Source organism: Falco rusticolus, chromosome 6 (assembly GCF_015220075.1).
Source record: "Falco rusticolus isolate bFalRus1 chromosome 6, bFalRus1.pri, whole genome shotgun sequence".
Lineage (NCBI taxonomy): Eukaryota > Metazoa > Chordata > Aves > Falconiformes > Falconidae > Falco > Falco rusticolus.
The window spans coordinates 45385204-45409341 of record NC_051192.1 but is presented as its reverse complement, the minus strand read 5'-3'; the positions used below and the strand labels follow the sequence as shown (position 1 = coordinate 45409341).

Below are 24138 nucleotides of genomic sequence, written 5' to 3'. Positions count from 1 at the left end.
CAGCCTGCCTCTGGTAGACAAAGTTTATATTCCTTACTTACATCAAATTTTTAAAAAATTATTCTCTTCTTAAAATGTTTGAAAACCATTAAGTCTGTAGTTACTCAGATTTCCCCTCACTCCTCTTACATTACTTAAATACAGGTTTTGATGCTTCTCAGGTACAAGGCAGCAAGAGAAAAGAAATTTATTTAAAATGCTGATACAAGCTTTATGGTTCTCTTTTTTCTTCCAGGATTTTGAAATTCCTGATTCACTCTTCGTTAAGAGTAGTGCATTCAGCTCTTGAGTACTTTGGGTTTTTTAAATTCCATCTTTAATATATTATCATGACTTCACTTTACTGATTTCTACTTTTTAATTTGTGTGGCTGAAGACCCTTGCAATTTGTTTTAATTTCCTTTGCAGACTCTGACACTCATTCTCTAGTTCAGCAACTCTGTCTTTTCCTTTCGTTTAGAGCTTGTGTAATTAATAGCTGCATATCTTCTGCTCAAAAAGTCTACTCTGCAGGATAACAAAACTATGTATTTGACTGCCTTTCCTCCAAGTGACCGGGAGTTACCACTGCTCTCAGGTTAGATGCCATGGCTTTTTAATCAGCACATTTATAGGCATTTGAATTCGCAGGTGAAGTGATTTCAGTGTGAGGAAAGCAATTTAAAACGTAACAATGACATGATAGAAAATAATAAAGAGCTAGTGTGGCCTTGTATGGTGGTTTTCAAGGTTTTTTTGAAACTTTGCTGGTAGATGGATGCTGCTCTGTGCCTCACTGGCAAAGGAATTAAATGGTTTTCTCACTGTCTAAGAGCTGTGAAGTGGCATGGGTGTGTGTTGGTGCTGTGCTGAATGAATTGTCACGCTGTTAACTGAGCTGGCTGGGTCAAAAGCAAGGGGAAGACTGGACATGCATAGCTTATTTAAGAAAGCCATGCTTTCTTCTCTTTATAGGGGTTTTCAGGGTAGAAGGGAGAAGTAGTGAGATAGTATTTGGGTTGGGATTGTACGCCTGGGCGATTTGTCGTGGTGACGATGGGGAGGCAGGAAGGGTGTCGTGAATGTTCCTGCTGGCTGGCTGGTAACTAAAGCTGACTGGCTCCTGCAGTGGTGGTGTCCAGCGAAGACCTCTCCTTTCTCCTCTTTCTTGCCCAAAAAAGACAAGGAAGCAAAGCTGCTGAATCAATTACTTGTCATCAGCAGCACATGTTCTCTGCTTGAGAACTCCTGGTCTATCTTGTGGCTGACGTACTGTGGTACATGTCAGGAGGCATCTTGTTACCACCTCCATCTTTGAGCATCCTTAAGCAAGTCATTTCAGTCTCTATGTGTATGTAATGCCATTCTTCCCAATTTGTTTATTCAGTTTATAAACTTTCTTGAGGACAAGGACTGTCTCACCATAGCAAATGGTGAGATGCCAAACACTACAGTAACAGGAACTTTAAGGTAACAGGGCTTTTCTAGAGTCATGGCAGCTGCCGGTACCTATACATGTATCAGGAATTCACTGACAAACTGTCGTGGTATTTTAATGCCCTGTATGCTGACCTCTTCTGCAACATGTTAGAGCTTAACACAGCGCTTTCCTCTGTCAGTAACATTCATAAATTAAAAGTCTGGAGCGTACAACTGTTAAGGGCTATCCATTATTCTTGGTCTCAGGACAGTTTCCAGAGGTAAAAATAGATAGGAAGGATCTGTCGTTCATTCAGAAAGTAGAGGCACTGCCCAGTTCCTGGTAAATAAAATACCACTCTACTGAGTAGAAATTGATGTCATTGCAACTTCTGTCCTATTTATTCTCCCGCCTCTCCCCAAGTTAGCAATCTTAACTAGTTTTAAAACTCCCAACTCAGAAGAAGCAAATAAGCAGTTTCTTTTGTTCTTTTGTTACCTACTGGTTGCATTGCTTTTATTTATAAGAAGAAAAGAAGCAGAGGTTAAAAAAATGCAAATAGTAAAACATAATATATGCTAGGAAATTCTCTTAATTCATTACTTGGCAGAGGAAATAAAAGCAGGCTCCCTAGCTAACAGCGTTACTTTTGCTTAGGGTTATTTGGCAGAAAATCCATCATCCTCTCTCCATTTGTGAGTATTTCATATTGACTTACACCCTTTAGCAAGGGTCAGCAGGGCAGAGTATGCATAAAGAGTTCAACTCCCCTTTCAAAGGCTGAATTTTAATTTTAGTGGATGGTTTATTTTTAATATCATTTAAAAATGAAAGTTCTTTATTAGATTTTTTTGTTTGTTTGTTTTACTGGCTTTTTGATACTGAAAACTAATGTTCTTTTTATGGACTACTTGCATAAGAATTAGGTTTGTACAGACATTTCCATCATGTTGGAGAAATCATTTTTTGCTTTTTATCTTTTGAGCATTATTCTGAATCTGCAGGAGTGCGTTGTTGTCTGAAAGTTTTTATAATTAAAATTGTTAATAATTAATATGGAGGGGACAATGTTTGTTTATTTACTTTGTGAACTGTTGACATAAATCTTCAAGGCTCCAGAGAAATCAATACAAATGTGAAATGTGGTAAGGACATAAATACATGTATTTCCATTTTTAATTATAGTAATTACAGTTGGCAGAGTTTTAATATAACCTAGTACAAGCTTATATTTAGCAGAGTTGATTTTCTGTTTTCCACTGGTATTCCATAAACACATACACACTGAGAGCTCAGTTAATAGGTGTTTCAGGGAGAATTATTCAAGGGTACATAGTCATCTTTGGGATCAGAACTCCAGAACGTTTCTTCTCATCCTGTGTTACCCTCTCTACCAGCCCATTTGAAATAATGTCATGGTTTGCGGAAAACTTTAAGGTATGTCTTTAGATCTTCTTGGAAGAAAAATGCACATGCAAAGGATTCCTAAGATTTTTATTTGCAGGTGTTTTGTTTTGCTTCATAAATTTACTAAGTACTCTATGATAAGACAATATAAAAGAAAAATACCGTGATTTCTCTGAAAGTGTGCTCACTTCAAATTGTTGTTTTTTTTTTTTTTTAAATTTCATTAGCTATATATGTTATTTTGTGCTGGGAACTTCTGAATAATTTTAACAGAAAATAGGTATTTCTCTTTGAAAACAGAAATTAGGTTTGCTTATGTATCTAATCTTAAGACCTGGTGAGATTAGCTTTAAAGAAAAATATCAAGAATTCATGACTAAGGTTATAAATTTGTTTCTAAACCATTTCTAAACATGTTAATTAGATTGCAAGTAATGGTACATTATTTATGGCCAGTATAATTTGTTAACGGGAAGAATGTTGCTTTGGAAAATAGCCAAAGTGCTTTTGAAGGTCAGATGTGACAATATTTGAAAGTGCTCAGAGACTGTTCTCTGATTCTATAAAACAATACAGTAAAAGAAAGATTAGTATCCTAAATGGTGTGTAGGGTCAGTTTGCTGCTCTAACCTTATAATTTGATTTTTGCAGTTTTATATAACTGTTGTGTAATTGATTTGATTTGATGGAGAAAACAGATCAGATTCAAATACATGAGAGAAAATGTGGTTTACAACCATTTTTAAATTTGTGTGGCCTATCTGTCTTTTATATGGTGGCTCTTTTTGTTGGTTCCTTTATCCTTGATTTGCTCTGCTGACAACTTCATTGAAGCTGACGATTCCAAACTCTTCAACTTTGCTTCCCGCAGTAATAAGGCATGTGCTTATAATGTATCTTCAATTTAGCCCTGACTGCAAGCTCTGAGTGGGAATGAAGCTTCAGGGACAGAACTGATGCTTTACATGCATGAGGATGCTGCATCTATCTGCTGCCTCCATCTACTATGCCTCAAACAGAGCTCCCAAGAGGCTGAGTAACAGCTTCATAAATCAAGGGTTGCAGGTTCAGCTTTTCCTGCAGCCAATTAGGAATTCAGCGTACAGTTTGGGGTCCTTCACTGCACAAGGAAAGAGAAAGCACAAAAATGTGGGGGAGTGCCAAGAACAACAGAGTAGGTCAGATGACAAGATGATTGGCAATTATGAAGAGGAATTGAAAAAAATTAATAATTTATAATCATTAGTAAAGGAAGATCCCCTAATAATGTACAAATATTTCAGAAATGGTAATGGGTAGTTTGCAATGGCAATTCTGCTGCCTTGATTACGTGAATTGTGGTTAAGTGGAGAAATTCACAATAGGCATTAAAGAATTGGCTTAGATGTGAGCAATTGAAAGAATTTGGCTCGTAAACTAGCAGAATTATGGTTTGGTTTGATTTTGGTTTTGGTTGTGTTCTTAATTGGGAAATCCATGTAGGAAAATCCTTCTCCGTGTGGGATTTGTTGGTGTGTGACCTTAGTACCTTTACTCTCCTCAGTTTGTAATTCTTTCTGTAAGATAGATTACGCATATGCACACACATATGGTTCAACAGACACAGTTATTTTCCACAGCAATTTTAACCAGCTGAGTCCTTTTTCCTCATGCAAAAATTATATTGATAAGTTTGACACAAGCCATCAATCTTATACTTTGAACAGCAGTTCAAATACTGGGTTTGTACAGTTTATTTTAAAAATACATGTGATTACAACCGAGCTAATGCCTACCTGCAAAAGTTGTTGGAGGGCTTACATCCAAAAAGCTTCCACAATTTCCAAAGTTGCTTCTGATGCACTTCTGCATGCATGTGGCTATTTCACAAAGTCTGTGCAGCACAGTGGACTTTACAGACCTGCTGCTTCTACCTTCATCTGATCTTCTGCAGCTTATGCTGTACATTCTCACCACTAGGCACTTTTTCCCATCTCCTAAAATACTAACAGGATCTGGTGCTTTCTCTCTCTGTGGAAAGTCTTTCTGTGTATTGCTATCTTAAATTCTGTAGGTGTTTGATACATGTATTGCACTCTTTGTAGAATTTCCATGAGCGCAGAGCTCTCCAGCTAAGTTCTTGGGATGGTCTTGTAGAGTAATTTACAACCTTTGTGTCAGATGCTTCACTGGGCCATTTTTTCAAAAAGACAAACCACTAGTGTAGTGGAATACTTTCCTTCCTGGAGATATGTAACAGGAGATGCCCATTTTCATGAATTTCTAAAGCATAGCTCAGTAGTTTTGTCAAGAATAGTGTTGTTGGTGTCCCTTCCCAGGCCAGTCACTATGGGCATGTGTTCTGTCTCCTAGCAAAGACTAAGTGGAATGAAATAAAACCAAAACCTGTTCCTCTTCCTAGAAGGAGGATTCACTACATGCGCATGCTGAAGAGACAGTGACTAAGTCATGGACAAAATTTTATCATAATAAGCAAGCACTCCCCAGGACTTCAGAAGGGCAGAGCGGGGAATATTTCTTAAAATGTGTGCCTCTGTAAAGATTCTGGGGGAGTTCTAACAAGGCAGCAGCCCAAGGCAAATAGTTGCATGCATTATGGGGTAGGCTTACACTTCGGTGATTGATGACTCCATGCCTGGCATGCCTCGGGTGACTGCGCCAAGTGACAGGAGCATTGATCATCCTGATTCAGCGGCAGCTCTTTGTTGTGTGGCATCTGCTGCAGCCTCAGCCAATGCTACTCTCCTGCCATCCATGCGCAGGCGCTTCTGTTGTAGCAAGAAAAGGAGCATGTGTGGCTGGCAAGGTGAATTCCTGGCCTTGCCACCCCTTGTAGCTGTGCCCGTCTGAAGGCATGTGGGAGCACGTGAAAAGCCGCAGCCCGGCATGTGGTGGTGGTTGGTTAGATGGATGTTGTCTCTTGAGTCGTGGTAGGTTCTGAGGGTACCCTTAATGGCTGCAGAAAATTATGTGTTTGCTGTTCACTCTTGTATTATCACTCATTGCCTAATTGTATTTCTGCTGCTCTTTAGAAGTATGCCATCTTCTAGGGCATATGGGGAGGTGGTGTTCTGTCTCAAGAATAAGATCCTTTGTTTCTCCCCTTTCCTTTTTCATGAATCGGTGCAATACTGGTGCTAAGGCAGGTGTTACTTCATGGCCATTTGATGAAATGGGTAGAACTTTTCCAGGGAAGAGATCTTCAGGCTCTTTGCCTGCCTCTTGAAGTCAGTGTTTTCCAGGTATATATAACATGACTTATAACATGACTTCTCAAAGCATGTTCAAAGTCCATTTACTGCAGCTCTTCCAAGGGGAGTAGGAGGACCCAAAGCCCGAGAGCTCAGCACAGAGCAGCCTCAGTTTGATGGAAGCGGTGTTTGTGGCAGGAGCTTCAGCCAAATGTATCTTTTAAAAGTGAAAGTAAATGAAAGTCTGGTAGTGAGATACAGAGAAAGAAACATGGTTTAGGTATGATGAAATTTATTTTAAGCACTTAGGGTAATACTGTAGGTACTGTAAGTTAATATACTCCTTGCAGTTGAGGAATTGTAGAAGAACGGCCTTAAATGAAGAGCCATCACTGCTGCTGTTAATTATTCCTTTCATGCAACTCCAAATAAAAAAGTGGTGAGGTTTTAATTATGCAATTACCAGAAGGTTAATAATTCTTTTCCAAAGGCCATGACGACCTCTTAAGTATGAGATAATGTAATTGCCTTATTCCTGTGCCATTAATTGTGCTCCATTTTAAAAACATGGTCATCTGTCTTATGAGCAAATGATGCTCTGTTACCTCAGAGGAAATGTGCTATGAATGGTAAAAAGATGCAACCTAAAATTCACAGTTCTTTTGTTTGAAATTTTCTAGTTAATATTGTAACAGAAGGAAGTTAGAAGAAGAGAAGTTAGGAGAACTGTGTGTATTTGGGTGCTGTATTCAGTTATGCATTGCAATTCATGCCAGGGGCCAGCACTTAGGCTATGAGTTATGGGTCTTTACATGAGTATAGGACACAGGAGTTAAGAGGAAGTGACTGTAAAACCCAGCAGGCTTACAGAGGGTTTCAGAGAAACATGTAGCATGTGAAGCCACATACAGCTCACTTTATTTCTATTAGAATTAATTGTTTGTGGTTTGTAAGATGTCTTCAGGTTTTTAATCTCCAATAATAAATCTAAATAATGAGCTTATTACTTGTGAGCTGGGAGAAGATGTCAAATTTTACATTTGAAATATCAGAGTATGGTTTGACAAGGTGGCTAGGGATGAATTAACAATTTTCTGCTGTTGAAATACATCTCCCTTCCTTCCCCTGCTTCTGCTTGTCTGCTTTTGCTGCTTGTTTGAACATGTTTAGACCTTGTCTGGTCTCACTTCAGCTGATTCAAATCTTACCCAGAGGGAAAAAAAATGTTGTTGTTCTGTGTTTTTCTGTTTGTTTTTTCTCTGGTTAGCCAATTCCAATGGTTTACCTTCCAATTAAATGATTGCCAAAATTTGTGGGAAGTCTGGGCAGCAGGGAGGGAGAGAGAGAGCAGGGAAGAAAGGTGGGAGACTCAAGAGGGAAGAGGAATTGCCCTTTCAGCTAGGCAGAGTGTTCATTTCGGTTCAGCCACAGTGTAAAGCCATGCCCTAAATTGGTGCTTTGTAGGCAGGAATCACTGCAGCTGCGCTTCTGTACATTTTCAAGAGGGGGAGGCAAGCAGAGCTGTGGAGATGTGCAGAGCATGCTTTCTGTCACACAGTGCCACTCCTGTCAGCTCCTGCAGTTTTCAGTTTGATTTCCCCCCCTGAATTTCAAATCCAGCTTGGGCAGCATACATATATAAGCAGGCACATAAACCCAACAAAGATAGTCGTATCCTTAATTGTGAGAGAATCAAGATTTAAGGGCTATTTTCACCTGTCTGGCTTGTAGTAAATAAAGTGAACTTTCTGCTGGTTTTCTGTCTATAGTCTGGGAATAATCGGTGAGTCATTGTGTCTATTTATTTATTAAATATATGCAATGCTCTTGGAAAGTTAACAGCAATTGGTATTTAAAGTGCATAACTGAGAAGTTATGCTGTAACCTTTAGTTTCTCATTCAAAGCTGCTCTGCATTTCACTGGTAAAATTCATCTCTGATGGAAAAAGAAATGTTTCTGAGCAAAAGGTTGTAATAGCTTGTTATGGGGTCCCAAGGGAATCAGCCCTTAAATTAAGTGTATTCCTGGGAGCCGAGGTCCCCATGCAGCCCTTGCTGCCAGGAGGCAGTGGCAGTCAGCTGAGGCCTGGGACTGAGCCACTGTGGACAAGTCTCCTTTGGAGGAAGGGGTATGAGTTGAACTGCTGCTGTCATGGGGTATGATGGCAGGGAACTTGAATGTAAACCTTTGTTTTCAGCTGACTTATTTTGTTTGTGTGGGGAAGCTGAAAATTTCCAGATTTTTTTCCTCCAAAGAAATTTACATTAGGAAAGATTTCAAGCACTAGAGCTTGAGTATTGCAGCTTGGAGGTTATGCTGCTGGAACCAGAAACCAGGCATTTATAGCATGTCTCTTGGGGGGTGCTTGTGCAGGTGGGCTGCTCTCTGTCTTTGGAGAGACTTCCATGCAGAAAGTCTCAAGTGAATAGTAACCTGCTATTGAACATTACTTTATATAAGCTGCTTTCTGAGCAGCAATTTAGTTTGGTCAGGACTTCTTGTGGAAGAAACCCCATTATTAGCTGTTAAAAGTGTGATACTTTAGGCTTAAAGAAGCCAGGACTGCCATATCTGCTGGCTCAGTCAAAAGCATGGATTGGTGGGCAACACTCAGAAACCCCCAGTGCCTGTACCTGTGCAGAGCACACACTGCCCTGGCATCTTTCTTTAGGAAAGGGTGAAAAGCGCCCATAACCTCCAATGAGCTTATGTTCTGCTAAACTAAGTGGCAAGTATTTTTCCTGTTACCATTTCTTCTAGGACTCCCAACAACAACATAAAACTGTGATAGCTGATGGAAATTATTTTCTTCATGGCATGAAAAATGTTCGACCTTAATATATGCATGTATAGTTTTCTGCTGGACTTTGTGTCCAGTGGTGGTAGCAGCAAGTGCCTGTGTTGCATGCCATCTGAGAATGCTTTGGAAGAAAAATGAACAGGAAAACTCCCTCTGTTAAGAGAGAGGGGGAAAAGTATCTGTTACATTCCAAAATCAGTCATAATAATGGAAGTTCACATCAAATAATTGCTGGAGTCAGAATGGACAAACATCTGGTTTATTCATCCCTAGCTATACTAACAAAAATATGATATCCTGTTAGAGAAATCACTGATCATCCTAGTTTATCTTGGCAGTCGTGCACCTTGGTATTTTTCAGTTAAACAAGAGCATATCAGTACTTTACAGCTAGCATGCCTCCAGCTCCAGGTTCACAGTTCATGTGCTTCTGTGACTTTGAACTCTTCTTTTCCTGAGTTTACTAGCAGACAGCTGCACCAGAACAGATATGTTTACATGTGGGGAGTAAATGGCAGCTTGCAGCTCAGAGTTTCCATTTCCTTTTACATTGTTCAGGAATCCAGGCTCAAATCCGTGTCCTAAAGCTTCGCCTCATGTGTATGCATCTGACTTGGCCCTTTATAGGACAAATATTTTATTTTGACATTGATTTGCTGATAGAAGGGGCAGACTAGGGAGAAGCTACTTTCACTAGAAATTACCCTCAGTTTACATGAAGTTCAATTGTGGGTGAAATATCTTTTCTAAAAAAATTCTTCAGCATCGCTTTCTGTAAGGCTTTTGAGCAGTATGTATGTATGAGGCTAATGTGGAACCACTTTATGCAGCTATAGCATGATAGATGTATTTTTAGACAGAGAAAAATTATATGTTGTATTAAGCATGACGATGAAATCTGATTAGCTGTTTCAACCATGGCACTGGCTATTTAAGCTATTGTTATGTGTAGGTGATAAAATATTCCCAGATGTGCTTGGTAAGGTAGTAATTCCATGAAGAAGTTATGGTAATTATAAACAAGAAGCAAAACCATCAGAGTGATGGTTCATTTACCTGAACCCTGACGTGGAATTAGAGACGACAGTGAATATCAATTGTTCAGACTTTACATCACCTGACAGACTTCTCATCATCACTGTTGCTTAATTCCATGTTTATGAGCTTTTCCTTCCCCTTTTGTACCTAACTTGGATATTTAGGGTTCTTGGTCTAAATGAAAACTCCGGTTTATTGGTAATTTTGGTAGCTGAACTGAGTGAAGTAGGTGTTATATAAATTACATGTAGAAAGACCTGTAGTAATTGTGTTGTGTTTTGCCCATTGTTGTTGTGAAACAAGATTCCCCTATTACCCTGATGTGTTAGAATGACCCTAGCTTTTGGTAACCCTCACATGGATCTTTTATGAGAAGAAATTATTTGAACTTACTGGAGCATTTTGATGCAGTTTACTTCTGATATATATGTGTATATTAATTGCTATTTGACCTATGTCCCAGTATTAAGAGTAATGTAATGGTAGTGCATTGCTGATACATGAAATTTTAACTTTTAATCTACATTCTAATGTTCCTTATGATACTCAGGCTATAATATTGAAGCATAAAATGAAACAACAGAGTATTTGTAGAATTAGGGTTTGCACTTCATATGACCACGCAGTAAGATAGTCCAGAGTGCTGTGCTCACTGAAATTACACCCAGAAAATTATCTATTAGTATTTGTCCAGATAGCTGTCCAGTCTTGTCTGTGCGAGAAGGGGATCCAGAATGCAAAGCAAACCTGGGACTGTAAAATCCCTGATCTGTATTGGCATATGTCGCCATGGGGTTGTGTTCTCAGGCTGTAAGTGCAAATACCTGTATGATTTCTATGAGGTTGCTGAAGGCAAATCATTTACTCTTTACCTCCATTAGAACTGCTGTGGTTTTGACCAGGAAATCAAAGCAAGCATTTAACAGCATGCCAGCACCTTCATGTCTATTACAACCCCCCTACCAGCTTGCAGGGCAGCAGCACAGGTAGCAGTGATTCCCAGGGCTGGGAAATGGCCGCTTGGCAGGGGATGGGATGAAGAGGCTTTCCGGGAGGAGCACTGAAGTTGGGTACAGACTCTGCGGGCAGGTAGTAGCAGTTGCGCCATTAACTTTCCTTCAGGTGAGGTACAGCAGACTACATCTGGCTAGGTAGATGTTTGCTCCCAAAAATCTTTGCCAGTTTACCTGTAATCTGTAATTGCCTTCTGTTGACAAACCGTTAATGAGGAATAAGAACCAAAATAAATCTACCTATGTATCACTTTAAATTTCTGTTGTTACATTTAAAGTGATTATCTGTTTTATAATCTCTAAGTGTAGACTAGCATGAAACTTCCCATTCATAGTCTGTATTTGTTTTTCATTGACACTTTCATCTGAAAGCAGGAAACAATCTGAAAGTAATTGTATTACGTGTTTCAGCACAAAGATTTTAAAATATAGTAGCTTGGCATATTACTCTATCTTCTCACTATCCCTCAGAGGAAATAAAAGGGAGTTGCAACTTTCATCCAGGCAGCTTTTCTACTGCATCCTGTTTCCTTCTGCACACTGGAGAAAGCACCAATGTTTGTCTCCCTTTCCTCCGCTTCATATGAAAAAATCCCTTTCTCCATGTTGTGGCACTCACATCGGAGAACACCAGTGTTCTGTTAGCTTTTCAGATGCTGGTATAGTATATGTGTTGTTCAGGCAAGTGTGTGCATTTTGCCCTCTATATCAAAGGCAAGCATTAAAAAAAATAGAGGAATATGCACGGCACACACAGCTTTCCTGGGCATTTGCCCTGGCTGCTTAGACTGCCGGAAGGGTGGCTAACACCTCCCCAAGAGCTGTGAAGTGCTGTGTGAGTGGTTGCTGTGCTTACTGCAAGGCTGACACCTCTGCTTTTCTCTCACTGAAAGGTAGACTTGCAATCCCCCTTTCTCTAAGGAAAACTGACCCTTGAAGAGGCTTGGCATGAAAGGATTAGCTCTCTGGAAACTTTGTTTGGAAATGTTAGGAGACTGCTATGTGTGTACGCTGGCAGTCTCTGTAAGAGACAAATTATTTTCCCACCCTCTCAAGTACTTGCTAGTTTATCTATTGTTTATATTAAAGATTGATTGTGGTTATATATTCCTGACTGAGAGTTCTCATTAATCACCCTGTGCTGCGTAAGAGACTGGAGAAGAATGGAGGTTACTGGAAAGCAGACATCTGATCCCTGGCTCTGCTTTTAATATGACTTATCCTGACATTAGCTTTGTTCCCGTGAATTATTGTGTTTGTGTAAACCTCTTTTTGTTTTGTTTTCTTTTCTTTTCTTTCCATGTTTGGTATGTCTGTTTTTCTCAGGGCAATTCTAAAAAAGAGAATATACTTATTACAATGATTTTGGAGAATGTTAATCACGACACTTGCCACTGTATTAATTCAAGAGGTCCCTGCTCCCCCTGGCATGCCCACCCCCTTGTTTGCTAGCTCTTGCTCCCTCCCCCAGCCTCAGCAGCCGTTTCCTCCCTCTGAGCAGAGCCACGCAGGCAATCGTTTCAGCCTGTGCAAAACGAAGAAAAGGTGGGAAAGGACCAGTAGAGTGAGGACAAATGCACAAAGTCTGGGACTTCCTAAAGCGCATCAGCAGCCAACAGAAAGATACTTTGTCCCACAGCAGCAGAGCAGATCTGTACCTCCTCCTCCTTCATGCTGCTGAAGGTTTCCAACCCCAAAATGTTCAATCAGCTCTTTGTGCTCCCCTCCCCTCCTAAGCATGAGAGTCAAAACTGCTGGCAAGAGGGAGAGAAAGAAAAAGGAATTTACTAGTTTTTGCAAGCTGATTGAGGTTACAAGGACATGTTACCAGCCCTGCTTGGAGTCAGGTCCAGAAGCCTCTGGAGCAAGCTATTTTCCCACCCTGACTTGTCTGCCTGAAAGTCCCTTCACATCTTCCAGAGGCACGCATTGAACCCATTCAGTATGTTCTGGTGGGAAATAGTTACACTGGCAAATTTTCAACCAACAGGAGATTTAATCCCTTGATTTATTTTTTTTAATTGCTATGTGCTTATGTTTGTCTACTAAAAAGAAATTATTTGCATTTTAGAAGAGGTAATTGCAATAATTGATATTTGACAAATCAGAGTAAATTAGCTCTGAAAAGACTGACATAATTTGATACAGATTATCATCTTTTATTTGTAGCTCTGCTAAAAATACATTGCCAGGCATATCCTAATATTCTGCACAGGTTTTTCTCCTGAATCATGTTACATTAATATCTGACTTCTCTGGTGCAAAATCCTGTTATAGAATTCACTATTTAATAGTATCTTCAACACTGACACATGACTGTAACTGCTGGTTTGTTTTATAACTGGACATGCTCTCCACAAAAGCAAGAGATGACCAGAAGTTTTGCAAACCTGGGAGAATTTAGGTCCATTAGTTGTGATTAAAGAATATCTTTAGTAAAATCAAGGGAGGAGGAGTAATGTAGGGAAGTCATAATATCTGTAAGAGTTTGCAGACATTTTAAATAAATATAATTACATAGAAACAGCTATTTTAGAGGACTAGATGTTTTCAAAAGACTGATTCAAACTAATTTTGATTACTTGGGGTTTTTCCCTTGATGTGACTACTTTTGATGACATATTGTACATATCAAGAATAAGATAATTTATTTCTGAGTCGGGAATATTTTTTTAATCAGACTCAGTAATGTAAACAGATCTCTATTTGAAAGTTCATTCAAAACTGAGTACTCATGTATATTTAAGTGCACTGTATGCTAAAGTAGAAATATTCTCCAGTGTTTAACCAAAAGCATGTTTTATGTGTGGTTTTGTTTTGGTTTTTTTAATGTTTAACAGTAACTGAAGCTGGCTTTGGTGCTGACATTGGGATGGAGAAATTCTTCAACATCAAATGCAGAGCCTCTGGCTTGGTTCCCAGTGTGGTTGTACTTGTTGCTACAGTGAGGGCTTTGAAGATGCATGGAGGTGGGCCAAATGTAAGTTTTTTCACCTTTCTTGGGAAATAAAATGGTTGCTAATATTTGAAATAAGTAAAATATTTTGCTTTAAAAAATACTGGAGGTAGCCCGTGGGTAGTATTTAGATATCCCTCCTGAGTTACCTCATTTTATAGACATTACCTCCAAAGGTAATGCAGGAATGGGAAGGCACAAATGAAAGAAGAGGGATGAAAGAGCTCTGAAGTAATAAATCTTGCTGAGGGAGGGAAGTTTGTTTGCGTTTGTTTTTGTGGGTTTTTTTAAAGAGCTATAATATGTATATATATTCTTTTCTCTGCCTTTTGAAATAGCATTTGTAAGTGCACTGAAGTAGTCACAGGCTGCAAAAGTTGGCAGCTGAGGAGGATTGGGAAGAGTTAGGGTTGCAGGATGAGAGTGGAAGTAGGGAACATCGTTAGTGGAGGTTTTGAGATTTCTTTCACTGCATCAGTGGGAACCTCTCCTGTCCTTTTAATCTGCTCAGGTTAATTCCCTCAGGGATGCTGAGGTAACTGATAAAACTTTGCAAGGGTTTTCCCGGTGTACCATTAGTGACCAATGTACAATTTTTTGCTATTTAAGCCACTAAAAGACTCATACAGATTACTGATTGTAGAAGTACTCCTCAGTCATACAATCAGATGAGACTGGTAGCCAAGCAGACAGACACTTAGCTCCTAGAAACACTTCCATCTGCCCAGCAGCATGCAAGAGAGTGATGCTGCCAGGGAAAACCTCACTGGGTGAAAATACCAGAGCTGTTTCCACAGCCACAAAATTTTGGAATGCATGGCCTCCCTTACAGCTAATCATCCCTCAAAACTAAAGCTGAGCTGTCCTTTTTCAGTTTTTCAAGTTGACGTAATTGTATAACTTTCTGTCAGTTTAGTCCAATTCTAATAAAAGTTTTCTTTATTTTTGGTGATATTCCCCCTTGCCTATCAAGGCAGATATATTATCATGTGTGTTATCATCCAATCTAGCAAAAATAGGACTTACATATGTCTTAATAACTGTCTCTATTTCTGTCAGATCTATGTCTTTAGAAGTATAAAGTTTCATTTGTTTACATAAAGCATTCATAGAGGCATGTAGATACTTTTACTGGGAGGTTAACTATAAAATGGACCAAGGCCAATGCTTCAGACAAAAGTAACTAAGTCCAGTGCCTGGGATCAATGTATGTGGCCCTTGGAGACTCAATATAGTACTCTGGTGATACTCTTTGTCTATATACCTTTATGCTTTCCAGCAAAGTAAATAACTTGCATGCAGTTTCTTGCCACAGGCAGTAACTACAGAACACCCAAAGATGATGTTCCTCTTCTAGTCACCTGTGTTACTGTTATTCCGCCAGCTGTTAGAGGTTGCTGTCTTTGCACTGCAGGTGCATTAAGCATGTGGAATGGGATCCAATTACCTCCACTCTAATAAAACTTTTACAAATAGTTGCTGAGTCACTACCTGTGTCTTGACACCCAAATACCATAGGAAGTGCTGCTATTCTTCATGTACCAGTGTAACTTGGAATAAAGCAGAAGCTGCAGTCAAGCTGTGATATTGTGTGTGATTATGTGCTGACTGACAATGCAGAAACTAAGCAAAAGTGCACTGCTGACCATTTAGGATTATGACAAATGTCTATTCCAGGTAACTGCTGGTGCCCCCTTGAAGAAAGAATACACAGAAGAGGTAAGAAGAACTATTATAAAACCTTAGGAGAAGTTTTTGTTTAAAGGGACAAAATAATGGCATGTATGGAGAGTTAGAACTTCTTGTTCCTCTGGCTGGATAGTGTGCAGCCTCAGGTTTGACAAATAGCATGCTCTAATGCTAGCATTCAGTGAACACCTCTAACAGCCATTGCCAACAAGTAAAGCCAACTCGCCTTCCCCCAGCCACTTGGTGTTATCCCTCTTGTGTGTGTTATGTGTGTGACTAAGCTAGCTGAAAAATAACTTTTTTTCGGTAGCTTTTCCAGGGCTACTAAGTTTTCAGACTGATCAGCTCTTCATTCCAGTCCATCATACAGGCCTTTATGGAAGCACAAGAGCAGAGTGGTGCAGGGGTCAAAGACACTCTCTGAAATTAATGATAGCTTAACCTGTTCATTAAACAACTGTTTTAATCTATTTGTGCTTTACATTTGGTGTTGGATGTCACTCTTCAAACAAGAGTGGATTCTACAAGTTTTGTTTGTCTCTTCACTGTAGACAAATTCTGGTCTTTTGGTTTTACCAGGCTAAGGATATGTGTGTTTTTGCAGTTAAGATAGGGCCTACAAAGTGTGAGGTAAAAGAGTAAATAAGGAAATCCACTAATGTGCTCTTATCTGGGTTATATATGTATATATAGATTAGACTATACATCTACCACATCTGTATGTCAAACCCAACCCCACTACTGTATTTTGTTTATAAACTTTGCAAACAAGAGACTAACAGCCTTTTCACAATCGTGACGGGCAACCAGCAATGCATTCATGTACAAATTCTGGACACTACTTAGTTACTTAAATATGTCTGTTACTTGTTAATTGAAACAAGAATTAACAAGTGCCAAAATATTTTTGTCTGGAAGCATTTTACTTGCCTGCAACTGTCATGATCAGCACTGTTTATGTTCACTTTAATTTATGGAAAATTCTTTGGCTGGAGAAGACTTGATGTATCTTACCATTTCCATTAATTTTTATTTAATTGCACAGAACCTCCAGCTGGTAGCTGATGGCTGCTGTAATCTACAGAAACAGATTCAAATTACTCAGCTCTTTGGAGTTCCTGTTGTGGTTGCTCTAAATGTTTTCAAGTAAGTCTAGTCTTTCATTACTCTTGTGAGTAAATCCACAGTTCAAATTTCACACTTCTCTTGGTTTTTAAATTAATCAGTTTTGACATGAAGAAAAGAAGCTATTAAAGAATTTCCATTTTTCATCATGAGTATAAAGACCTTTAAATCCTCAGCTTGGTCTTAGGGGTTTAAAACCACCAAAAAAGTATATGCTGTTATGGAACTATTAATCTTCCATGTTAATTAGCTGTAACAATTACAAAAAGTGTTCTTGAAACATGTAAATACATATGCTGTATGTAGATGCATTATATATATGGCACAATTTCTGTAGAGACTTGTTTTACAACTGCTGATGGTAGAATAAGGCTAAGTATATGAGGTTATATGAGAGAACCAATTAAACAAAATAATGAGATGGAACTGTTTGGTTGGCAGAACTGATTCTCCTGCTGAGGTTGATCTGGTGTGCAAGATTGCGAAGCAATCTGGAGCATTTGATGCTGTACCCTGCACTCACTGGTCAGCTGGTGGTAGAGGAGCAGTAAAATTAGCTCAAGCTGTGGAGAAGGCAGCCAATCAGAAAAACAGTTTCAAGTATCTCTACAGCTTGGAGGTAAGATTTATTTTTTTTATTCCATGAATATATGCTGCATCAGTGATGGATTTGAAACAAGAACATTGCAACAGAGCTATCTAAGACACTTGGAAAGGGGCTTGACTTGGCTTGGTATCACAAGAGCTGGAGGGAACAATCAGTTTGTGGCTTGTCTAATCAGAGGAGCAGGATACTTGCTGGTAATGCTCACTGTTTAGTGCATTGAATGATGTTTCTGATACTTTCTTCTTTAACATAACGGTGTATCTGTAGGTGGATCATTCACAAATTATTGTGGGAGGCTTCTCCACAAAGATCTCACAGTCATTGTATTTGTCCTAAAAATCAGCTAAAATGAAATATATATAGTTACAGTCTCACTGTCATGGGTGTTGCACCAAGTTGTGGCTCCCTGAAACATTCACTCTCTGTATGAAAGATGATCGAAGTGGCACGTGCATGCTCATGCTCCACTCCTGCCCAGCCAGAGAGGTCAGTGCAGAGAGGAAGCACTGCCTTCCCCAGCACCCGCCTGCACGCACGCATCCCTCAGACAATGATGCAGAGCGCAGGTAGCCCAGTCCTGTTCCTCATCGTCTGCTGATCAGGATTGGAGTCTGCTAGTACAATGTGGCACACATGGGTTGCTGATGCTGTTGGCCTTAGATCCTCAGTCTATCCCCGTGCCCTTACCCCGCTCCGATCACTGGCACCAGTGTCCATGAGCCCCTGAGGTTCACAGCTCACTCCAGCTGCTGGCGCACAGACCTCTCCTCCTGCTCTCTGGTGTTCATAGATATCTACAGCAGAGAGCACACCCACACGGAGGTAGTCAGAAATAAGATTTAATGAGAACAGAGGACAGACTGTGGTCCTGAAGCACAGAGCTCAGTCAGACAAGCTACTGACCAGACACCTTTACACTCAGGTGGCCCCTTCTTACCCTTTTCCCTCTTTTTTTCTCACACTTGTTCCTCTTCGGTCCACCTTGGTTAATCCCTTTTCCCATCTTCAGTCCTTCCACTGAAATGCCCCAGCAATCTTTACGCATTCCCACAATCCCATCATAAGTTTTACAGAGTCCCAAAATGCTGCTCTTCCTATGTCCCATAGGTCCTGTGCTGGTCCAGGCAATCACCTCCTTTTGTTTGCAAAGTTTTCTGATGAAAGAGTTTTCCTATTGACTCACCTTGGTGCATATTGCACCAAGGACAATGGTCTCATCCTTCCCCTTAGATGGTCTTAGGAAACAGGCAATTCCGTGTGCTCTAGTTTTCACTTAATAGGTTTTTTCACTGATTACATTTCTAGAGTTCACCCTCTGATCCTTGCTTGGGCTTCGTTTTTAATTTGCTTAGCCCTTAGATAACCTAACAAAGGATAGTGTGGTCCAAGTTTTCAATCCTGTGTCTGCCAGAAATGGTGACTCTTTCCATGTCTTGGGGACTTCATTTTTGCAGTCGCCCGCAAGGTAAGCGCAGCAGTGCGAGCTGTCAAGAGGAGCAGTTTGCGAGGAAAGGCTGCTCGGGCCCTGAACGCACTGTGCTGGAGTACCACCATGCGGGCAGAACGTTTGCTGAGAAGGTTATACAAATGATTTCTCAGGACCTTCCTGACTTATCCAAAAGCGGGTGGGGCAGAATTTGGGCAGCAAACCAGACTTTTCTGGCACCAAGGAAGCCCTTGTCAAATTTCAGATCCTGTGCCTCAGCTGACAGTGTGAATTAAGTTTCTTTAGAAAATGTTTGAATGCTATTTTTTAACAGCAGAACCTCAGCTTTGTTCTTTCAAATGGCTGAAAGTTCCTGTTTTGATTCTTCTCTCCAGAAAAAAGTTCAGCCTAAGGTAGATATGCCATACTGTTATCTTCCACTGTCTTCTCCCTGATATATACCCCATATATGTTGCACCCACTTTATTTCCTCTTTCCACCTCCCCCACTGTTTTCCCAAATGTCAGAAATCCAGCCAACTCCTATTAGAATTAACCACTGCCTTCACAGAATAGATGGAAATACTTTGGGAGTGTAAGTGCTGTGGCAGCTCTTCAAGGTGTTTTGCTCACGGAACATTTTTACAGTGAAAAAATGGACAATATGTCTGCCTTTCTAAGTTTGTCTCTGATGAGATACCCTGGAAACTGAAGATATCATTTTACGGGTTTTGTGTAATAAAATGGGGAAAAAATGCTTTCAGAAAAATGTGTAATAGTTTTCCCCATAGGACATTTGTGTTACAGAGATAGCTCATTAGTGTTTCATGAGTCCCATATTTAAGCTCTGATGTTTCTATATTCTGTGTAGTTTACAATCTTGTGACATGAATGAGTAGGAAGGATTGGTAGGGGTGGACTCTGCCTCTATGAAGGAAGAAAATAAGATTGAATTCTACTTTAATGTCTTTCCAGACACATTGTTTTGTACCGTGTTGCACAAACAGCATGATCTTCAGCACAAAGGGAATGAGTCACATCTTTACATCAACTTAATATCCCGTAACTTAATACAAGTATTGTAAGCCTCAAAAATATGTTGAAGGGATTTTATAAAAATATAAAGATTTTAAAATACTGTAAAAAAGTAAATTCAGGCCAACAAAAACAGTAGAGTGTAAAGTTCAGGCTTCTGTTTCATCCTTACTGTGCAAAGGATGGGGACTGAAGCAGCTGAAAGTAGGAGAATGAAACAGCGATGCTGTCGCTGGCACAGCATTGTAGGTCTTTTGGTCACAGGGCTCAGAGATGTGAAGGAAAGCTAACTCTTCCAAATACGCCTGCCCAGGTATTACTTAAGGTGGTAATAGGATTTTTTGATGTAGCAGTTTTGAGGACAGATTTCCACTGTTCAAAGAGGTAACTATGACAGAATATTAAGAAAGAGAAAAGTTAGTAAGATGGGATTCAGACAGGTGGTTTCCCCTTTCATTTGCCCAAAGGGGATTTAAGTGAAAAGACACAGTTTCGTCCCTCATCTTTCCAGTGACTGCCGGCTTTGTCCAGTTACTTGAATACTGAGTCCTGGTTGCCTCAAGTTTGACGGAGTTTGCTGTGGTGTTTTTCCTTTTCATCCTCTTCCTTTTTGTCCTTTTTCCTCCTCTTTCTTTTCCTTTTTCCTTCCCTTTCTTTTCCTTTTTCTTTTTCTTCTTTTTATTTTTATTTTTCTTTTTATTTTTCTTTTATTTTCCCTTTGGAATGTCGAAAAGGGAAATATTCTGCTTAAAACCACTACCACTTCATTCATAAATCTGTCTGTCTTTATGAGATTATTCTGCTCTTCCCTTTACTCCATGTCTCCATTTAGTCTGTTCATGTTTATGCGTCTTATTTTCCTCTGTATGGAAAACTTCATCAGAATTTTCTTCCAAAACTGGCTATAATTAGAACAACTTCCAACACCACAGACTACTGTAGCCATAATAGGTTCATTTAACATTCTGATGTTTTGTTCGAAAGTATTACTCTGGGGATTCAAAAACAAAAACCAAAACCCATGTATGTAAAACTGGTTTAGATCCTTTTTTACCAGACCAATGTTTGCAGCAAACTGTATTACTAGTATAGAGTCAGGCATCTAATTAGAGGATAGTCCAGATCTAGTGGTCTCTCTTTGAAATTTTTCCAAGTGGCATGTATCTTTGCAGGGCTTTATGTAATTTCCAAATGTATATCTGGAAACAAAGACTTCCTTGAAAGGTGTTTACAAAGGTATATAATGTGAGAAGAACAAGAAAGTCTCTTCTAGATCTGTCTAATACTGGTAAAAAGCCGAGGATCAGCTATTTTTTTCTGAATCCTGAGGTATTTTTGTGCATTTATACCATCTTGTCTAGTGATACCCAAGCATGTGCTGAATGAACAGTTTTAGACAATGGACATAACACAGTTCAGGACTCAGGCTCCGCTAAGCAGCCCTCTCGGGTATCATATCAAGCTAGCCTAATTAGAAGACTGTGCTCATGTGGTTATATTCCTTGAAGTATCTCGTTTGGTCTGTTTAAACTTTCTCAGGTGTCTCTACATGACACAGTGTTCTGTAGCCCCACTTTCAGATTGCTTATCAGATTCTCTTTTTCTCTTAAGCTGGCAAGCCTTTGTTTTTATCCTAGTAGCTGATGCTTGTAATTTTTTTTATTTTTTTAATGCTTCTTGGTTCTAGCAAGGGTTTGTTTGACATTTTGTATTAGGTGAACAAATATTTTTCAGGATTTGAAATGAGAACAGAATAAGCTTCAAGCATATTTTGAAGGCAGTGTGAAGAATAGCCACATATACAATTTTGGGAGTGCATATGTGTGCCAGTGTCATTTCATAGATCAAGTACAGTACAAGTGACCTCTGACAAGTAATGCCAGCACTGCTGTGACTTTTAACTGTAAGAAAAGGGCATAAACAGGTACAGTGTACCATGAAATGCTTACAGTAATTAGGAATTGCATAGGATGGGGGTTCAGGAGAAAGCGTGAGTTTTAGTATGGTAGGCCTCAGAGTTTGTAACATAGTTTTAAAAGATTATGGGCAGTAGCCGTAATAAATACTACACTTTTTAATATTGAGTTTTGCCCCCACTGCACACTAACCTCTCTTATTTTACTGTTGAATTGGTTTCTTGCCGAGTATTTCTCTTCAGTGTTTGCAGGATGGGTTTGTTTTAAAAGCCTCCTGAACTCTCTATGAAATAATCTGTGGGTTTTTTTTTTAATATATATATTCTTGCCACATATGGAAAATATCAAAATATCAACTCTCTTATCACTGTTGACTTCCCTTTTGGGTTCACTTTTCTTGAAGTATGGGTCTTTAAGTTGCAGCAGAAAGCTATTACTCAAAATAAAGTTGACTGACCCATTAAAAGTAAGTTTAGATAACTAGAGGGAAGATGGGAGAGGATGGAAACATACCCCTCCCATTCCAAAATTTTTCTGGCTTCAGTGCCTGTTCTTTGCCGGGCAGGGGCGAAGATGGGGGGGAAGCTATATTCCCCACTGATGCATGCTTGTTGAGTAACCTGCCTTCTTTCACTACCTTGCTCTCCTCTCTTCTCCTGCTGAGAACTCTCCCTTGACTTACAGCAGCATTCCTCAGCCTGGGGGAGGAAACATAGGTCTAAAGAAAGGCGTTAGGTTTTTAAGAGGTGCATCGCCCCTTCCTGCAAGGCAGCTGGAGTGCAGTGGGCTAACGCTCTAGGAGATAAAGAGGAGAAGGACAGGCATATGGCATGGGGCAGGATCGGCATATCTGACCAGTCAGCAAGTTAGCATTGTCCCCTTAAAAGACTGACATGGTAACCTGACAGATATGATTGAAGAGCCTCAAATCACCTGATTTATGCTGCATTGGAAAATGGAACTGAAGAGTGTAAAGGTCACAAAAATGAGGTAGAATGAATTGTTCCAGTCTTCCAAGTTTGTCAGAAGACACCTATTTTTGCCAGTGCTCTGCCTTTAGGTAATATTATGACAAATGAAAATATTTCCAGGCTGTACTGTGGAAGTTGATTGCACAAGTATTTTGGCTGAGTGCAGTGAATTGCCTGGCCAGCCTGCAGAACAAAGGGGAGCTTTCTCAGCTTGGGGCCATCCACTGGGAATGAGGTTGAGTAGCAGCACTTCTTCTCAGGGAGGCATCTAAGCAGTCAGCAGCCTCAGCACTGGTATTTTTCTCCTGCTAGGAGCAGAATAGTAACTTGGGCAAATCTGGAGCATCTAAGCCCACAGTTTTGGCTGCCCCTTCCTCTGTTCTGCTATGGCAGTGTGGTGTGGGCTGCCACTTGGCTCACTTCCAGTCTTAGCTTCAGCTGTCGGAGACAATGGGTCACTCAGAGAGGCCTAAGGGTAGAATCAAAATGGGGCAAACTGTGCTCACAGTGGTTCCCTGTGCATTGTCTTCCCTTCCATCCTCTGGCCTCGTCTCCAATAATAAGAATGAGTTGTGAGTGATGAAGGAGGGAAGAGACCAGTCACTAGAGGAGAAGGCTTCTTTGTGCATGTACTAGGAGAAGTGGCTCGAAGAGGAAGGCAGAGTCAAGAAGGGCTCATGGGGTCGGGGTTTGAGGACACTACCTCCAGGGTAATGAGCTAAGGCAGAGTGTTTCTTTCCATTTGTAAACTTGTCATCTTTTCAATCTCAGTGTGATTGAAGGGGGGGCAAGGGGTGAGTGTAAGGGGTGTTTTCTGTTTCCTCCAGTAATACCATGAAGCTGCTAAGCCATGAAAGACATCCATCATGTGTCTGCTGTCACATCAGCCCAATATACCTCTGTTCTTTTGCCTGGGAGGCAAATAACTTCTATGTTGTTCTTTATACAACATGAAGTTCAGTCATGTATGGACCCAATGGAAGGTCCTCAAGCACTACTGGAGTAGGAATAAATAAAATTATATATGCTCCTTACTGAAAGTTTTCCTAATAAATGGTGGAGATCGTTTCTCATCTTGAAATGCAGACTGTACTGCTCTCCAGCGTATGCTAGTCTTTCAACTATTTCCCCCCACCCTACTGCTGGTAAGCCATCTAGGAGTGAAGCCACATTAAGGAGGAATTCCACAGGGCTGTACCAGCCTCTCCTCCTACTCCCATCAAAGAGATTTTGGTGGAGTCTGAATGCTTCTTTCACCGAATTGGGTGTTCTAGGGTGGAAGCTATCTTTCTTCCACTTTGTCTCTTTTTTTTTTTGTGGATGTAGGCTCTTGATGACACTTCACTTTTACGTTTGTTTTCATTAGTTTTCTATTCTTTGCATGAAGCAATTTTCTTAGGCACAGCTGGGGTTTCAAAGTCAGGGAAATAGAAAATAAATCTCTAAGTCCACAGGCTTAGGTGTTGATTCACAAACTGTTCAACTTGACTGAATATGGTTTTCTGCAAATTAAAAAACAAACTCTTGTCCTGTGCCAGCAAAAGGTGGGGGGGTGCTAAAGACTT

The 24138-nt window shown here is 40.0% G+C and overlaps 1 protein-coding gene across 8 annotated transcripts in view; it reads left to right on the top strand.

Moving 5' to 3' along the window:
• Positions 1–24138, top strand: part of MTHFD1L (methylenetetrahydrofolate dehydrogenase (NADP+ dependent) 1 like) — a 157209-nt gene that overhangs the window by 76947 nt on the left and 56124 nt on the right. For all 8 annotated transcript variants that reach the window (XM_037391939.1, XM_037391946.1, XM_037391942.1 and 5 more), the window contains 4 exons: positions 13690–13829; positions 15483–15524; positions 16540–16640; positions 17061–17238. In XM_037391939.1, the coding sequence (XP_037247836.1) occupies positions 13690–13829; positions 15483–15524; positions 16540–16640; positions 17061–17238 (461 nt within the window). The remainder of the gene's footprint in view (positions 1–13689; positions 13830–15482; positions 15525–16539; positions 16641–17060; positions 17239–24138) is intronic.